This window comes from Podarcis muralis, chromosome 9, assembly GCF_964188315.1.
Source record: "Podarcis muralis chromosome 9, rPodMur119.hap1.1, whole genome shotgun sequence".
Lineage (NCBI taxonomy): Eukaryota > Metazoa > Chordata > Lepidosauria > Squamata > Lacertidae > Podarcis > Podarcis muralis.
The window spans coordinates 80895347-80914560 of record NC_135663.1 but is presented as its reverse complement, the minus strand read 5'-3'; the positions used below and the strand labels follow the sequence as shown (position 1 = coordinate 80914560).

The 19214-nt window shown below is 44.0% G+C and overlaps 2 protein-coding genes across 7 annotated transcripts in view; one reads left to right on the top strand and one right to left on the bottom strand.

Annotated features, from left to right (window-relative positions):
- Positions 1-3344, top strand: part of ETFA (electron transfer flavoprotein subunit alpha) — a 37862-nt gene extending 34518 nt beyond the window's left edge. Inside the window, exon 12 of the mRNA XM_028742888.2 lies at positions 3072-3344. Within this exon, the coding sequence (XP_028598721.2) occupies positions 3072-3107 (36 nt within the window). The 3' untranslated portion in view covers positions 3108-3344. The remainder of the gene's footprint in view (positions 1-3071) is intronic.
- Positions 3345-9633: 6289 nt separating this feature from the next.
- Positions 9634-19214, bottom strand: part of TMEM266 (transmembrane protein 266) — a 104964-nt gene continuing 95383 nt past the window's right edge. For all 6 annotated transcript variants that reach the window (XM_028743055.2, XM_028743058.2, XM_028743051.2 and 3 more), the window contains 2 exons: positions 13856-13918; positions 9634-10932 (listed from right to left, as the gene is read on the bottom strand). In XM_028743055.2, the coding sequence (XP_028598888.1) occupies positions 10313-10932; positions 13856-13918 (683 nt within the window). In that variant the 3' untranslated portion in view covers positions 9634-10312. The remainder of the gene's footprint in view (positions 10933-13855; positions 13919-19214) is intronic.

Below are 19214 nucleotides of genomic sequence, written 5' to 3'. Positions count from 1 at the left end.
CAGTTAGTTTGTATCAGTTCTTCCTTGTTTTCAACAAATTATAACAAAATTGTAACAGATATAACCAGCAGAAGCAGCAGAAACAAAGTTCTCTTTTTCCGTCCTGACAGCTAATTTGACAGCTGTCAAACTCTTTAGTACCTCATCAACAGGCTCTCTCGCGGAACACTCCCGGGTCCGGGAGGGTGGCACTTCAGCTCCCAAAATTAGCTCTTTATCCTCCAGTAAGATTTTTTATACTGCCAAACCGTGAAATTAAAGTCTTTTACCAAAGAAGGAAAAAAGAGGTTCTCTCGACCTTAGTTAGCAGGTCCTTGCTTTAACTTGTTTACAAGGAGGGGAGGCAGACTTCCTGTTTATACCTTCCCCGATCGTGCCTAATTCTTAAAAATTTTCTTTACAATTCCAATTTCCGTAGTACTCACGGGTTGTTACTTTAGAATCCAATTGCTCACAAGAAGAAGTCAGCGCTCTCCAACCATGGCAGTGCGGCTTCACTCCGCAGGAGAAGCAGTCGACTCTCAGCACCGCGCCGCTCACCCCGTCCCCCGTTCCGAAGCCTTTAAAAAGGCTCCTTCGCAGGTCGGGGCGCAAATGGTGCCCGCCGAGTCACCAGGTTCACAGGCTTCACCGCCTGTGATTTTTAAGGGTCCCCGTGTCGCCGCAGCGGCAAGACCCGATCCTGCGGAGCCGATTCCCTCCGGAGCTCAGAGGGAATCCGCCATTAGCCGATGGCGCTAACCCGGAAGTCCCTCCACCTCTTTAGTTCTTAAATGTGCTCCTGGAAGGGCCACATCAGGCTAGATTATTGGGCGGGTGGCGCTGTGGTCTTAACCACTGAGCCTCTTGGGCTTGCCAATTGTAAGGTCAGCGGTTTGAATCCCTGCGACGGGGTGAGCTCCCATTGCTCTGTCCCAGCTCCTGCCAACCTAGCAGTTTGAAAGCACACCAGCACGAGTAGCTAAATAGGTACCACTGCGGCGGGAAGGTAAACAGCGTTTCTGTGTGCTCTGGTTTCCATCACGATGTTCCGTTGCGCCAGAAGCGGTTTAGACCTCCTGGCCACATGACCTGGAAAGCTGTCTGTGGACAAACGCCGGCTTCCTTGGCTTGAAAGCGAGATGAGCACTGCAATCCATAGTTGCCTTTGACTGGATTTAACCGCCCAGGGGTCTCTTACCTTTACTGGACACACACCAGTAGGTCAGCTCTGGTCAGGTAGGGGACTGGGCTGGACTCCATAGAAGGGGCATTTCCTTGTCTGACCTCTTGCCTCCAAGGATTTTCGCTAGAACTTCCTGGGCAGGGCAAGCTGGCTAGGGTTGAGATTCCAGCAAGCCAGACTCACTACCTTGCTCTTTGGCTCTGAAGACATGGCTGAACTGTGGTTGGGGCAAATGGGTTTTGGTTGGTAGTCACAATTCCCTCTCTCTACATGTTAATAACAAAAAACTGGAAGCTTCCGTTTGGTATGTGCCTTGGTGTCTAAATTCATCTCTAGTAGTAAGGAAAGCAAAGGACTCCCATTGGGTCAACCCCATATCACGCTGGCCTCAGTGGATCACATTCATTTTTATTTTTTTTACAATCCTAAATCTTAATCAGTTGGCTTCACCCATTACAGAATGTTACTAAAGTAAACACTAATATATAAGGAAGAGTGAAATGGCTTACACCAAATCTAAGATTGGCTTAGTTTGTTATGTAAAGTGACAAGAGTGTGAATTTCCCAGAACGAAACAGTGCTGACATTTATTTCATGCCATCTTATATTTTGTGTTTGAAAATGCTTACTTGTGCTGCTGAAACGGCCGCTTGCCGTCTCAGTCTTTTTCTCTCCTCCCCCTTTGGGGTTCTCCTAGCATGTAATCTGTGCCCCTGGCATGGGTGCCTGGTGGTATATAGATGGAGGAGAGGCGGCAGAAACCCTGCCAGCACTTAATGCTATTCCTGAACTAATGCCTGTCGGCTTGGCAGTAAACATGGGCCTTTTAATAAGCTGGAGACAAAGTGACATTCGGAAGAAACAACATGTAGACAATTTCCTTAATAAATTTTGTACGACCACATTATTTCCACCTAATGGAAATGTAGATCTCTTAAATAATTGAGAGGCTTTATTCATCAGCTGGGATCTTGCTGAGTGAGGGCATCCTACAGCCCCTGGAAAGAGACGGTAACTGATATTTACTAGGTAGCATTTCAGGTGTAGTCAGTAGGCCAATCCACCACCTGTTTTCATGGATTGCTGCTCTTCAGAAGACTAGTAAGAATCACCGTGCAGCATGGGCAGAGCTCAGTTAAGTGACAGATCTGCTGCAGGTGCCAAGGTGCTGGCACCTGTCCCTCTGAAACACCGGCTTAGTTAAATGAGCTCTTCTGTCTGCCTTCATGGCCTGATTTTGCACATCCCGCCACAAAGTTGCATTTGAAATAAAGTGGACTGCTTGCTTAGTGCTTCTTTGGCTTCTCAAAACTAGAGAAATAAAATCAGAACTCTGTTTTTCACTTAAAATTTTTACAACATTCTACAGCAACAGTTCTGAGCTTTATAAATCAGCTGAAATGCCGTAATTTGTTGGCTTTTTTAATACAAAGACTTCAGCATTGCAGGCTAAAGCAGGGAGTGGGGAGCCTGTGGCCTTCCAGTTGTTGTCCAGTTACTGCTCCCATCATCTCTGCCCAGTAGCCACTCTCACTGCCACTAGGTGAGTCTGGATTTAGCAACCTGCTCTAAAGGGGTTTTTTTCTTGGCTGCAGCTGGGACAGGCTTTAGAGCCCAGTGCAGAAAGAAGTCTTCATGTTCAGTCATCCTGCTGATCTTGAGCATCGCAATCAGCAGCCATACACCTTTTGCATCTGTGACGGGCAGAACAAGCATACAATACCTTGAGTATCATGTAAACTTTGTGCTTGCTGTTGGTCAACACGTGGTGGTTTGTTCATTTTTAAGGTCATCCAAATGTGCTTAAGTTTAGCTGCTTAAACATGTTTCTTAAGTTTTCGTAACACTTCTAAGATGTTCCAGTTCTTTGCATATTTAAATTTAGCTGCTTTTATGGCTTTTTCAGGTTGTTCCTGAATTGACAGCGGCATTGAAAAAGTGAAAACCTCAAGTATTCGGGCAGAAATGAATGTGACCAGCTTTGAAATGATCATTTTAAACAATTATTTTTAAATGAAACAAAAAATGTAATAACTGGTGATCTGTTGCCAAAATTGTATGTTCTAGGTGATATCTGAATGCCTTGTAATATATATTGTTTTTGCCTTTTTAGTTCCCATTTGACTACAAGCTATTTGATGAAGACTTTCTAATTCTGTAATAAAATATGCATCGGATACATTTTGTGTTGTACTTATGTGAAGAGGAATCCCCATGAATCATAGAATCAGAGTTGGATGGGACCTAGAGGGTCATTAGTCCACCTACCTGCAATGCAGGAATCTCAACTAACGCATCCATGACAGACGACCATCCAACCTCTGCTTAAAAACCTCCCAAAGAAGACTGTTTCACTGTCGAATAGCTCTTACCCTCAGAAAGTTCTTCCTGATGTTTAGTCGGAATCTCCTTTCTTGTAATTTGAAGCCAAGTCCTGCCCTCCAAAGCAGAGGAAAACAAGCTTGTTCCATCTTTCATGTTACAGCCCTTGAGATATTTGAAGATGGCTATCATATCTGGGTATGGCTAAACATACCCAGCTCCATCAACCACTCCTCATGCGGATTGGTTTCCAGACCCTTGATCATCTTGGTTGCCCTCCTCTGCACACGTTCCAGCTTGTCAACATCCTTCCTAAATTGTGGTGCCCAGAACTGGACACAGGACTCCAAGAGTGATCTGACCAAGGCAGAATAGAGTGAGACATATTACTTCCCATTATCTGGACACTAGACTTCTGTTGGTGCAGCCTAGAATAGCTTTTTTAGCTGCTGCATCACACTGTTGATCCATATTAAGCCCCCATGATCCTTTTCACATGTACTGCTGGCAAGCCAGGTGTCCCCCTTCATATACCGTACTTTTCTGTGTATAAGACTATGTTTTTTAACTGAAAAATTATGTTTAAAATCTGGGGTCGTCTTATACATGGTTAGTGGCTAGGGGTGGCATGGGATTGGTTGATGCCACAAGTCGGAGATGTTCTGCAGCGTGCTATTGGTGTCTGCGGCAAGGGGTGGTGTTGATTGGATGTTGCTGGGGCAATTGGGTGGGCAATAGGCTGCTTCTGCCATTGAGGGGACGACGTTTGGAGCCTGTTGCGACGCGCACGAGTGTTAAGTGTTGGCCAGGCAGGTGAGTGATTTTCGACAATCCCCCCTAAAAAAGCTCAACAACTGGGCAATCTCCCATTTTCTTAATTTTTAGTCCCCCAAAATAGATAGGGGTGTGTTATACATGGGGGGGGGGTGTACACGGAAAAGTACATTATTTGTGAATTTGGTTCTTCCTGCCCAAGTGCAGAACATTACATTTGTCCCTATTGAAATTCATTTTGTTGGTTTGTGCCCAGTTTGACAATCTGTTAAGTCATTTTGAATCCCGATTCTGTCTTCTGCAATATTTATCTACCCCTCCCGCTCAATTCCTTCATCCAAGTCGTTTATAAAAATGTTGGACAACGGTGTGCCCAGGACGGGAACCCTGCAGGACCCCACTTGGCACTTTTTCCCATGCCTTGACATGTATCTACTATGCCCTGAAATATACTGATCTGTGCTGGAACAACTAACCAACTGTTGGTTGTTCAGTGGACAAGGACTGAACACAGAAAAACATGAGCAAACCCCGTGTCTTAAAATGACATTAATGTTGGTAACCCTTTGGGATTTCCTGTGTAAGCAGAATGTAGAAAGCTTGCTTGGCGAATGCATTTTGTTGCATGCACTGATTATAATAAAACATTATATTGTGTCAAAATGTCCAAATTATGCAGACAGATTTTGCACTGTCCTGCAGTTCTAGCACGTGAGACTAAACAGATTAAAGACGAAGGTAGCTTCCACTTCCAGAATGGATTTTGCTCCTGGTTCCCTCCCCCCATAAGTTTGAAGATATGACTGCTTATGATATACATGGCATGTTGAATCTACCTTTCTAAACAATATGTCTTACAGTTCTTTAGTTTGGGGCTTTTTGGGGTGGGGGAAGGGAAGAACTAAAATTATTTACCACAATATACTTGCATGCACTGGTACAGTCAATCATTTGGGTTTATCTGCTTTGTTCACATTTTCAGTGTAGTTAAGAATTCTAAGACTTAGCTGCTAATCTCCAAATATTGTTTGGAAATGCAACAATTGTTCTCTTGTTGAAACAGAAGCTCTTAACACTTGGAAAAATTCGAATATATACAGTGGTGCCTCGCAAGACGAAATTAATCCGTTCCGCGAGTCTCTTCATCTTGCGGTTTTTTCGTCTTGCGAACCACGGCTATTAATGGCTTAGCGGCTTTAAGAAAAAGGAAACAAACTCGCAAGAACTCGCAAGACGGTTCGTCTAGCGAAGCAAGCCCATAGGGAAATTCGTCTTGCGGAACGACTCAAAAAATGGAAAACCCTTTCGTCTAGCGAGTTTTTCGTCTTGCAAGGCATTCGTCTTGCGGGGCACCACTGTACAGTGGTACCTCGGGTTAAGAACTTAATTCGTTCTGGAGGTCTGTTCTTAACCTGAAACTGTTCATAACCTGAGGTACCACTTTAGCTAATAGGGCCTCCCGCTGCCCCCGTGCTGCCCCCCGTAAGATTTCTGTTCTCATCCTGAGGCAAAGTTCTTAACCTGAGGTACAATTTCTGGGTTAGCGGAGTTTGTAACCTGAAGCGTTTGTAACCCGAGGTACCACTGTATGTGCTTTATTTATTTATTTATAGTGATAGGCCTCCCCTGGTTCCTTTAATAAAATATCACTAGAGCCACTAGCTTCCTTAAAATAGTGCATCTCGCAATACAGCAGCTGCTTTAACAATAGGCTGTGGATTGCAGGCCCAGAGGTCTGTTGCAGGCCCTTGGGAAAAATCTTAACCTGTGGATAGCATGTTGTCATCTTGGTTTTCCTCTCCACCAAGCCTGCATGGTCACTAGGTTTTATTTTACCTTGGGCTCCTATCTCCTGCTCTGTCATGATCTGCATCTTTAATAAATAGATGACAGTTGGGCAGATCTGGTGCCTATCCTGGGAGTTGTGACTTCCACCCTATTAGCAGATCTAATCTGATTGTGACGTGATTAGACAGCCAACATAACACGGAGGTGGGGGGAGGATGGTTAGCTGCTATAACCAGAACAGAAGCCTTAGAGACAGCCTGTCTGTGGTGGTTAGGCTTCAGAAGATAAAGAAACCACAAAGTTGAAAGAGACAAGAAGCAAAAAGGAGTCAGACAAAACAATCATGTAGGCCCAAAGGAAGCTTGTGAATGGTTTGCAATAAATGGTGTTGGTCCTGCAAAGCTGTATCTGGCTGTGATAAATGATTCAAGCCACTAGGAGCTAGATAGGAATATTCCCTGGTAGGCTATTGGAGGCATTTAGTTACAGAATGTGTAGGTGAGCTATGAAAGGAATCATTGATATTGTGCAAGGAGGTTCCACTGTATAGAAAGCTATATAATGCTCCATCTGTGTTCAGCCAGTTTATATCAGCAATTCCTTCCAGCTTCATGAGACATCAGCTGAAAATTAAAAGGGAGAAAAAATGATTCTCTTCTCTCTTTATAATTCTCTGCCTTTATAATGGCAGTCCACTGGCCTGTCTTCAACCGGATGAGAGCTAATAAATTGAAGCTTAATCCAGAAAAGGCAGAGGCACTGTTAGTGGGTGGTTCCCTAAATTGCATGGATGGATTCAGGTAGGTAGCTGTGCACACGAAAGCTTATACCCAGAACAAACTTAGTTGGTCTCTAAGGTGCTACTGGGCAATTTTTTAATTTATTTTGACTGCATGGATGGGATGTGGCCTGCAAGTCCTTCTGAAGGAGCAGATGTGTAGCTAAGGGTGTGCTGCTGGGTCAATCTCTATCACTTGAGGCTCGTGGCCTTTGGTTGGTGGGCATCTACACCCCTATCTGGACAGGGATTAGCCTAACTTCTGTTGTCTATGCTCTGGTAACCTCTAGGTTAGATTACAGCAATGTGTTGAAGATGTCTTGGAAACTGCAGCTGATGCAGAATTTTGACAGGACGTTGCTCACTAATCCTGGCCTGACTGCACTGCCAGTTAATTTCTGGGATGAATTTTAAGTGCTGGTTTTGACCTATACCTCAAGGGTCGCTTCTAGCCACGCGAACCAGCCTGGACCCTGCACTGGTCACCTGAGGCCCTTCTGCATGGTCATTCTCAGAAGGTCTGGAGGGCGGCAACACAAGTATGGACCTTTTCTCCCTGCTGGCTCCCTGCCTGTGGAATGCTCTCTCCAGAGCTCACCTAGCCCATCTTCATTTAGCTTTAGGTGCAAGGCAGGAACTTTCCTTTTTACCCAGACTTTTGGCCCTTAGCTTGAAGGGCTTTTCTTAGTATTTGTGGCTTCTTTTGGTGGTGCATGATCTGCTGCGTCTTTCATTTGCTTGTTTTTAAAAAGTTTTTATTGATTTGTGTTTATAGTAACTGATTTTTGTGTATTTCTGTTTTGTGTCATTTTTATGAGTAAAAACAATTAAACAACAGTATGTGGAATTTACAGTAATTTACAAAAGAGCCACAGGAATCAGATTTTCCCTGTGTGAATCCAGCATAAACAGATTTTTTTCCTAATAAAAACTGGCAAAAAACCACCTGAGTCCTCCAGCATAAGAAAGGAGCAGAGATAGCTATAGCTTTGCCCCAGCCTCCATCTTTACGCAAGCCCCAGCCCAACACACACTTCAGCACTTCCTAATGCTAAGCACAGATCACTGTCAACAGCATAAAAACAAGCTACCGGTGTCCTGATGTGACTGGAAAAGCAGGATCCCTTTTAGCTGCTTTACAGAAGTATTAAAAATAATAACCGCCATAGGGGACAGACTGGAGCATTGCCAGATACTGCCTCCAGCTGCTGAGCCTCTGAGCCCATCTGCCGGTCTAGCTTTTGACTTGCTCAAGACCTCTCAGCTTCATGTGCAGCTCCCATCTTCAAAATAGCATCTGTCTTGCAGAGGAAGGGGATAACCGCCATCAAAGTTACAACCACTTTGTACCTCCAGGCAAAGATACAGCAAATACCATTGGATTCAGCTGCGGGTATCACATACTTTCTGTGCGAGGTGGTGAAGCACAAGTTGGCTCAATATAATATCCTTGCTGATCTGGCATTGTCCCTGTTTGAAGCCCCAAAGAGCTGCTTCTATTCAGTATGGACAATGCTGAGCTTTGTAGACTTATGATAGTTTCCTATTTTCCTATATTGGTTCATCTTGGTTCCTGAAGTAGAAGATGTAAAGGTCAAAGAAATGAGTGGGAGATCTGCAGGTCACCCACAAGAAATGATTTTGAAAATACAGTGTCAGAAATGCACAAGGAGACAGCTGCCATCCAGACACAGAACAGACTTAGCTTCAGCAAGCTGGTGGCCTCATCTGCCTTCGGACCAAGAAAACAAATACTACTGCCCTTATAAGAAGAGGAATCAATCCTTCTAGCCATGTGTTATTTAGAGGGAAAAGCAGCTAGGTAGTCTTCATAGGCTTGGTAACTATCTGGAGTTAGTGGGTATAAAATAATTCCTTATCTACCAAAATTTTGAAAACAAATTGTTCACATTCTCACCGTAAGAAGGGTGCCCTTGGATCAGACCAGGCATTCACTTTCAAGCTTCCTGTTTCCAACAGCCAGAAGCATCTGGGAAGCAGGTCATGGAGACAACCCTGCCCCACTGTTGCCCCCCAGCCATCCCTGTGCAGGAATTCGGAAAAATGGGGCCTGCAACAAAATGTGGTGGTGTATCATTGCCTTTCAATAGGAGTGCTCCAGTTCAGGGTTCCAGCCAGCAATGCCCCCGTCCCAGTTATTCCTTCCAGCCTCCATTTTTCTTTTCTAAGTAGCACTCAACTGTCTGTGGCTTCTGAGCATTCCTTATTGGGAAGTTTGGGTTTTTTCTTTGTTATCCCTCCCTCCTTAAAAAAAATAAATTGCTGTATTTCTGCAAATTTCTGGATTACCCTCAGCATGCAGATACCAATCCTATTGTTGCTCAGGGGGCCCATTTTGGTTCTGTCATGTCAGCACCCACCACTTCTGAACTTGGGAATAAGGAGCCATGGCCAGTGCTTGCTGATAGATCTCTCCTCCAAGACATGATAGGCATAAGATTTACATGGCTACCACTCCTCCCTCCATAAGAATAATAAGCCACATCAAATGGTCTCAAAAGACCCCACCCCCTAATGTAGAAAGGAGAGCTGAACAAATGTCTAACATGAAATGATATTGCCTGCTTTAGCGCAGGAGGGGCCAACCTGTGGCTCTTTAGATGCTGATGTGGGACAAAACTCCCATCCGCCCAGGCAGCGTGGCCAATGGGATGGTGGAACTGTAGCCCAGGACCATGTGAGGGCCACAGGGGAGCACTGCTGCTTTCGGCAACAACACCCACACCCGCCCACTACATATCACACCAAAGTAGGCTTAAAGTATTTTTTAAAAAATGAAGCATCATGCATTTAGGATTTTTTAATATAAAAAAAATCTTTTTAATTAAAACCATATTTGTAAAATGTCCATTTTTACTCTGTTGTCTTGGAGACGACAACTTTTAATTTTGTCAAAATATTTTCTTCCCAAAGTTCATGCTAAAAATAAAAAGATCACTTTTTTAAAATTTCTTTGATCTGCATCATTCAAATACTCCCTGAAAAATGTTTTTGTTTTCTCCTCAGGAAGAACAAAAATATTTGCCATCTTTATACAAAGGGGTTTGCAGTTGTCACATATAAAGGGAGATTGTAAGAAAGAGGAGGAGAGAAGTTTACATCCGCTTGTATCATATACCCTGCTGAAACCTGACCTGATAGAAGATTGTCCAGAATTCCTTAAAAACTGTGTGATTTGTGTCTGCTTCTTTAAAAAAAACACATTAAGAATCTATACATCTTTGAGGTCATTGTTTTAACATGATGGGTCTCTGCCCCCATCCCTTCAACTAGGACTTCAGGTGGTAGAAATGTCAAATTTTCCGTGCTGGCTCTCTCACAACTCATGCATTTCCCCCCCTATTTAAAAGAATATTTAACTCATTCCGATCCACGCAAAATACCCACCCAATTTAAAGCTTTAGTATGTCTCCCTTGCAAAGCCTCTCCTTTATTTTTTTATAACCCCAATAGCAGCAAAAGGACTATGAATCTGGGACCCTGTTTAACTTTTGCTCTTTGGATTCCAAAGGCGTATACTTGTCGATCACAGGCGTATTCTGCTGAAAGTGGATTACCGGCTTTATCTGAAACATACCAAAGCTTTCTTGGTTCTTCCTGTTGTAAATGTTCACTCGGTGCTCCAGTTCTGGGCTGGCTTTGGTAGACCCTGATGGGCTTGGCAGTTTAAGGTTGACCGGATCCAGTCCTTTTTGTGTCAAGCAGGAATCATCGGACAAGGATGACAGCAGTTCTTGCACCACGGCATTGTTGACTCTGCTGTGGGTGGAAGAAGAATCTACCTGATCACGTTTGGCTACATGGCAAGCCCTCTCCAAGGGGCAATACTCAGAGGACTCCTCCCGGGTTGTACTGCAGTCCGTGGAAGAGCCAAAGGTCTGGCTGCTGTCACTCTGGGCTCTGGTGACGGAGCTGTCTGTGGACCTGGAGGCACTGCCTGAGGCAACGCTGGCGGAAGTCCCGTTGCTCCCCATAATCTTCATGGGCACGTCCACCGTGAAGAGGTCGGAGGAGATGTTGGGGTGGTGCACGTCAATCGCAGCCGTCGTAATGACACAGATGGCTCCTTCAGGAACACCACTGTCTACAGGCACACAGCAGAAGGGGGAAAGTGTTACAGCAGCAGCTTTCAAACTTATTCAGGCCACTTGCCCCCCCCCACCTCCTGTGCTGGTTCTCCAAACTTACCCCACTGCCCCTAACCCTATGCTACAAAAAGCACTATGCAGAATAGCGCTTCTGCACCACCCACTAAGGGAAGATCTGTGAACCTTGGAAGTTGTTTTTGGAATTGCAGATTTCACAGAGATACAAACAGGTAAAAGTCACATGTTATCACTTCTTTATTAGGATGATTTACAAATTTATTTATTTATATGTATTAAGATATTTATGAATCACCCCTCATCAAAAGGTATCAGGGCAGTAAACAATAAACAGCCATTCCTAAAGTAATGACTTTTAAACACCTCTTAAAAACCTAAATGTTTGCCCAAGCTTTTCTGAACTCAAACTCTTAGCATTTTAATTTTCTGTTTTGTACACTGCTTTAGCTTTTAGGACAACGTTTTTAAAAAGTTTACATGTAAACCACTTAAAGAGATTTTGTTACTATAAAGAGCTACATAAAATGTTGGCTGAAATCCTGGCTGGATCCAGGCCACTGGCGCAGGGAGTCCCGCCTCCTCTTCTCAGGCGGAGCCACAAGCAGGACTGCAGCACAGGAGCCTCCCCTGGAGACCTCAGGGAAAGGCAGACCTGGGGGGAATTTCTGGATCAGCAAAGTCCTGGCAAAGAGGCGAGTGTGACTGTGAGGGCTGCCTCTTACTTTCTGAATTTACACAGTTAACAGAATCTGAGGGTTTGGGTTGCAAGATTTACAGGTTCCTTCCATCCGATACCAGGTATAATGAAAACACACAAAAGATGCCTCAACTTTTCTGCAGCTTGCACCCGTGCCCTGCATTTGTGAGATATAGATGCAGGTGCCTGTTAAAATATATTATTATTTAGGATAAAATAAAATGTATTTATGATGTTAATTTGCAAATTAAAAATTCTGCTTTTTAAAAATGGAGTTCCACCCAACTCCCGCTCCACAAATCAGGAAAGCTGTTTCGAATATATGCTTTCTACTTTTTAATAACATGAATAAAGGGTTATGTGTGCATGAAGTGGTGCGGCAGTTTCAGAATGAAATCCATTTCAAGTATGACCCAGTGACCACTAGACTAAGATTGGTCTTCTCTAGTGTCAAATTATTTTATCCTTCACTCATTCAGCTTAACCCCTTTAAAAGGACATCCGCGTGACCCGTCACCAGGTTCCTCCCCACGGGGGAGCTGCTTTCCCTCGTTTCCATTTGAGGTGCTGCATTTTGAAAAATAAAACATTTAGACCTCAAAGTACACCTGAATCTTAAAACATTACTGTTGGCTTCCAAGGGAGGCTTCCTGCTGTCCAGCCTAAAAAGGCTCCCAGAAGCCCATGGCAGAAACAAGCTGGAAGGATCATAGTTCACTGGTAGAGCATCTGCTCCGCATGCAGAAGGTCTTGGATTCAAATCCTGTCATCTCCAAGGAGAGCTGTAAGTGTCCTCGGTCTTGAACCCTAGTGAGTCGCTGCTAGTCAGGACACACAAGAGGGAGCTACAGGGACCAATGGTCTGAACTAAGTGTAAGGCAGCTTCCGACACACTAGGAAGTTTCCCTTGCAAGTCCCATGGAAAGGAATCAGAACTATACTGCCTCCACTGATTTCCATGGAGAACAGACTTGCACGTCTGGGTATGGAATCATGTTGCTGCGTATCCCGCCCCCCCCCCCAATATATTCACAAACAATGAGTAAGAAACTACTAATGGCCAGCAGTCACCAAAATGAAGCTTTAATTATTTAATTAATTACTTTATATATAAAAATATTTATATAATGCTTTATCATAAATATATATCACAGCAGTTTGCAACAATATAAAAACAAAAAAACCAGTAATATTGAAGCCCTTGAATAATAATTGCTACCAGATGTTTAAAGGGCATCCGTAAGGATGTGCTGGAAGATGAAAGGTTCGACATGGCATGAAACCTTCCTATGCCAATACTACAGAGTGGATTGCACAGGGAGGTGCAGATTTTAACAGGGCTTGTGTTCTTCCAAGCTGCTAGACAGAAAGGTGGGTGGGCAGTTAGGTGAAGTTGGTTGCAAGATCTGCTGGAATCAGACAGCTTGCTCAGCGGCACTGTACTAGATAGGACTCCAATTCCCACCATCCCTGACCACTGGCCATATTGACTGAGGCTGATGGGAGCTGATCAACATATTCCCATTCCCAATATGGGCAGACATGAATGTTTCTACCGGAAGGGAGGAGAAGGAGAAATAGATTTTGCAGCAGGGCTTAAAGAAGAGCACTTTGCAGTTTCCAGGGGCCAGTCACAGAATACAGCCCTACTTTGGGTTGCAGACGCCTTGCAAGTCGAACGCTTTAGCTCCTGAACGCCACAAACCCAGAAGTGAGTGTTCTGGTTTGTGAACATTCTTTGGAATCAGAATTTCCGAACGTTTTGGAAGTTGAACGGACTTCTGGAATGGATTCTGTTCGACTTCTGAGGTACCACTGTAGGAAGCCAACATGTGGAACGCTTTCCCTTGGCTACTATAACCTGCCTCATTCTGTGTGGTGAAGTCAGGTGATGCCCTTCTGAGGTCAGCTCAAGGGACACGGATTCTAGTTTTAGAATTAAGCCTCTCACTGGAGCCTTCTTCACCTGAAGCCTGCGCAGGTTCAAAACCTGCTTCAGCATCAGTAACCACATCACAGTGGTGGGACATCTGCTCTGCATGCAGCAAGTCTGACTGAGCAAGCCCTGGGAGAGGCTGAAATCCCGGAGAGCCCCCAACCTCTCAGCGTCAGCAATGCTGAGCCAGACAGACCAGTGGCCTGACTCTGGCTCACTTGTTGAGAAACGGCAGCAAGCCTCTTTAGTTTCTAGAATTCAAACTTACCACTACTGGGCTCATTGTAGTACTGACTGATGTAGTTGTTCATATCGTCTTTGACCATGGTCTCTGTGAATGTAAATGGGGGAAATGTCAACAGAAATATTCCAATCATGTACTAGATTAAGTTCTCCAGCACATGGTCCCATAATGCCATTATGGGAAGAAACTCAGAATCCTATTTCACACAGCATTTTCAAAACACAAAATTGTGAGTTCCTCATGTGATGTTTGAGGGCTATACTTGGTTATCCAAAAGAAAAAGAAAAAAAAGAGAGCAGAAAGGCACAAATCAGGTGTGAAATATGACACGAAAGAGTACTTGTCCCAAACATGGTGGTGAGCATATATTCGACTACAAGGATTACTTCCATGCAAGATGTGTAAGAGAGAAACAGCTTCAAAGCAATATTTCTTGACAAAGGAGGAAAATAAAACAGTGCGTGAGGGGGAGTATTTGCATGATTGACAGGTCAAATCAGAGGGAATGTTTTATCAGACTTCTACAATCACTGTGTTTTGAAGAAGGGATGTTGAACTGACACAATGCATCACCTTGCTCCTGTCTGTTCCGTTCTCTCTGCTAGTTGTGCTAGTACTGCTGCCTTGGAAAATGCTGAACACACAAATCCTTCTGCTCCTGGGCCACGATTTTTGGTGCCAAGTGAGCAGAACACAAGCGTAGCTCTTCATTCATCATAGCACCCCAGCTCCTACACCCACACTTCTGAAATTATGCTGGTTACTTTCCCAGGGGCACCCGTCCAATATGTGCCATTTTCATAACAAATTCATCACCTCCCAAACCCACAGGGAAGGAAGCAAATCCCTTTTAATTCTCCCTATCAGGCCTGGGTGATGCATCAATACTGGCATGAGGGCCAGGCTGTGGTGGCAGTTTCACCTGGTGGTATATTGTGGGTGAAACTGCTGAGTCCCTCTGCCTCCGGTGCCCAGCGAGCAAGGGAAAAACAAGCTACAGAGGCAGCTTGCTTGCCCCCCAACTCCCCAAAGACTGAGGGACCCCTGCCAACGGAGTCTTCACAGGGCTTCCTCAAGTGTAACAGAGCCCTGACTTTGCCTATGGCTTGAGCGAGCTGGAGTGGGGGCTCCTTTAAACCTCTGTTCAGGGGTGCGTGGCTGCCTGCCCCTCAATGAAGACATTGGGCTCGCTCAGCTGGGGGAGTGGGAGAATTTCTGCCCCCCCAGCTGAGCAGCTGCACTGGCCCCACCCCCCAAGGCGCTGGGGTGAAAGCGCCTCAGCTGCCATGGCGAGAGCGGCAGCAATTTCTTCACCTGCGCCTCACGGGGCCAATGCAGCTCGTTTCAACCTTGCAACGTTTGGCTGGTGATACATCGCAATGTTGAAAGCCTAACATCGCCCAGCCCTACTCTCTATCTATCAACTTCAAAGGTGCCCAGCACAAGAAACCCTGATCCTCACTGGTGGTAAAAAATATGACAGAACAGAAGAAAAATTAGTTGAGACAGATAACAGAGCTGGGGATAGAAAAGAAGGTGAAATATCTAGGGGTATGGTTGACAACAAAAAATATAAACATCTTTAAAGATAATTATATAAAGGTTTGGAATGATATTAAGAGAAATATATATGGAAATATAGGGAAGAATGATATTATCGTTATGGGGAAGAATCTCGGTAATAAAAATGAATGTCTTGCCAAGAATGTTATTTTTATTTCAATCTATACCGATAGTCAACGGAACAGGACACTTCAAACAATGACAAAGAGATCTATCTAAATTTATTTGGCAGGGGAAGAAGTCTAGGATTAAGTATAAGTTACTAACAGATGCTAAAGAAAGAGGTGGATTCGCCCTTCCGGATTTAAAATTATATTGAGATGTCTTGTCTTTGCTGGCTATGAGAATGGATGACTCTGAGGAATCCAGATTATTTTAGATCTGGAAGGCCATGCTAATAGATTTGGGTGGCATGCATATTTCTGGTATGGAAAATCGAAAGTTCATAAGGATTTCTAAACTATTGTTAGAAAATCAATTTATGCTGTTTGAGAAAAATATAATAACTTATTAGGGAATAAAACCCCATGGTGGTTATCACCATTAGAAATGTTGTTAGTCAAAAAAATAAATGTGGAAAAAGAATGAGCAACTGTCAGGGGTTCAGGAGCAGAGGGACAGGAAAGGGAGGAATTAGAGACCGAGGGAGAGGAATCCGAGGGAGAGGTCAGCGATGACAGCCGTCCGAGGTCTCTAAGTCTCTCCAGTGAATCAGAGGATTCACAGAAAGGAGCTCCAGTGGTCAGAGCTAGGGGGTTGCCAGAGGGAACACCCCAGGAAGGAGGGGCCAGAGGGGACTCGGAGAGCAGCAGCTGGAAATCGGGACCAGCTTCCCCACCGGAGAGCAGTAAGGGGGAGGAGTCCCAAACATCGGCAGCAGGCAGCTTTCCGTCAGCGGAAGGACATGAGTCAGGGTTAGCCACGCCTGCATCAGAGAGCGAGGTAACGGTCAAAAGGAAGGTCAGGGGCAGCGCGCGCGCGCCAAGTTCAAATGTACAAGAGGGGGGCGCAATGGGCAGTCCGGAGAGGGAGCCGGGTCCCAAAGCCCGCCGAAGAGAAGGGGAGGAGTCCGAAGGGTCCGCTTCCGAGGCGTCCAGGAAGGAAGGCACCCAGGGGGGTAGTAGGACCCAGAGGCGAAAGGAGAAACGTAGAAGGTGGAGTAAGGCTAGAGTCTTAAGCTGGTGTACAGGGGGCGGAGACTCAGACGAGGCTTCGCTGGTCTAGGGTCTAGACGTAGAGACGCACGCTAGAGTCTGAAAATGGGAACTAAACTTCAATAAAGACTTTTGTACAGTTCTGCTGGCTAGCGTTGGTCTTCTGTGAGCTGAGACCTGGAGGCAGTCTCTGACAGCAACGTATATAGAGTTGTTAACCGAGGAGGAAAACCAATTGAAATTTACCAAGTTTGAAGACCTAAGACATCTGCTAACTGATTGGCTACAATATCACCAATTACTGTATTTTTCTGTGTATAAGACGCCCCCATGTATAAGACGACCCCTATTTTTTTAAACCCAAAATTAAGAAATTAAGTTGTTTAGCTTTTTTTTAATCACACACGCCCCCTCTGCACTCACTATCCGTGTCTAAGATGACACCCAATTTTTGCCTAATTTTTTTTAGCCAAAAGCATCGTCTTATACTTGGAAAAATACGGTAAATAACATCTTTAGGGTGGATAAAGGAGACGGTTTTGGTAAAGAATTTTTCGAGGTTACAGAAAAAACTGTTGGGAAACAACGATAAGGTTCTGTTGAAAATGTAAAAATTTGCTGGAATGGGAAACAAAAGATGAGGAAGTAAAATCTGTAATGATACATTGGGCAAAAGATGTGGGATATAATATACAACTTGCTTCATGGAAGAAGTTGTGAAATGAGGATTTAAAATTTACAGCCTGCTGTATGTTAAAGGAGAATTATATGGAAATGATGTACCGATGGTATTTGACTCCTACAAGACTAGTGAAAATGTATAAGAATTCGACCAACAAATGTTGGAAGCGTAAAGCTAAAGCTAAAGTGGGTACATTCCATCAAATGTGGTGGACTTGTAAAATAGCAAAGGCCTTCTGGAAAATGATTTATAATGATCTGGGGGGAAAGTTTAAAATAATTTTTGTTTAAAAAACAGAGGCTTTCTTATTAGGTATAATAGAAGAATTACCGAAGGCTAAGAAACTACTGTTAATGTATGCGACGACAGCAGCAAGAATGTTATTTGCCCAGGGATGGAAAGAAGAAAGAGCCTCATTGAAAGAAGAATGGATAATGAAGATGATGGACTAGGCGGAGATGGCAAGGCTGACCGGGAAGATCAGGCACCAAGAGGATAAGAAATTCAACAAAGAATGACATAACTTTGTAGAATATATTAAATAACACTGTAAACATTTAAAGATGTTAGCAGGATTGACATAGCATTTGTAATTTAAAACAACAAAGGATAAAATTGAAGTGTAATAATTTAGATAAATGTAATTAGAAGCAGTAAAAAAGGAAGTTAAATTCTGGAAGCCAAGGGAGGGGGGGGGGAGTCCGGGGGTTCAGGGAACCCCATAAATGTACTGATATGGATTATGGTTTAATATAAACCTGTGTGCATGTGTAAAAAATTGGGTTTTTTTGAAACTTTGAAAATAAAAATTGGGAAAAAAGAAACCCTGATCCTATTTCTCTGTAATTTGGCTGTTTCCCTAGGGGCACCTCTCTCTTCTATGCTACATCCATATAAATTGCCTACAAATTAAGTGAATCCCTTTTTAATGACAGCCAAACTGTAAAGATTGCCCTTATAGCCACAGCCATCCTTCCATTTGGCAGCGTTCAAGCTCTTCTAAGGGGCTCCCTGCAAGCTTAATTCAGTTCTGCCAAAAAGAAAACAAGTTATAGATGATTCCTTTTTTGGAGGGGCATGGGAATCAAAATGGAAATGGTGATCAGCACAAATACACATCTGTTCCCTTATCATTTGGCAGGCCTTCTTCATTCAGGAGGCCTACAATGCCTGCAAATGTCATCCAATTCTATGAAAATGAAAAGTTACAGATGTTTTGATTTCCCCATATATTGAATGGGAGGAGATGCAAAGCTTCATGGAATTTGGATTTCTAAGCCAACTTTTTCTCTTTTCTGTGGAACCTTTGCAGAGGGCAGTTTTTGGAGAGATTAGCCCTTTAGTTTCCTTGAAAAACATTATTTTCCAGTAGGAAAACAGAGTTAATTCTACAATTTTTCAGCAACATAAATGTAAGATGCTGAGAGATACTGCACGATGCTGAGATGAAAAACATTGCTGTGGAGATATGAAAATGACGTGGTTTTTTTAAGTGCAAGAACACCCAAGCAGAAAAGCAACTTGATCTGCCCACTTTGAGGCATATCACATGCTTTAAAAGCATCCTCTCCTTTTAAGTGCTCTTTTTGATACTGTGTTTCAGGAGGAGGGCGGAGGGGAGGGAGGACAAATTTATGCTCATTCCTTTGAGCCAGATCCTCCACGGCCCCCTGGGCTTCTGTGGCTGCAGCCTTGCCTTTTTCACAGCACATTGTGGTTTGCAGGTGAAAGGAACAGATGTTTTCCGCGGCACATTTTCTCCACCCAACAAGGCCCAAACCACTAAGCGCTTGGTACCTGAAAATAGCTGCACTCCTAAGACGGCAATCAAACTTGACACTGAAAGGGAACATGGATGCCTTCCTGGTTTCATTGGCTCTTTAAAAGCTTTTTTGGCCTCTGTTGATCTTTAAATGCCTGCAGTCAGAGGTGTGCTTTCTGATAATGTCTGAGTTTAAAAAGAAGCCTCAGTGTAGCTCAAGGC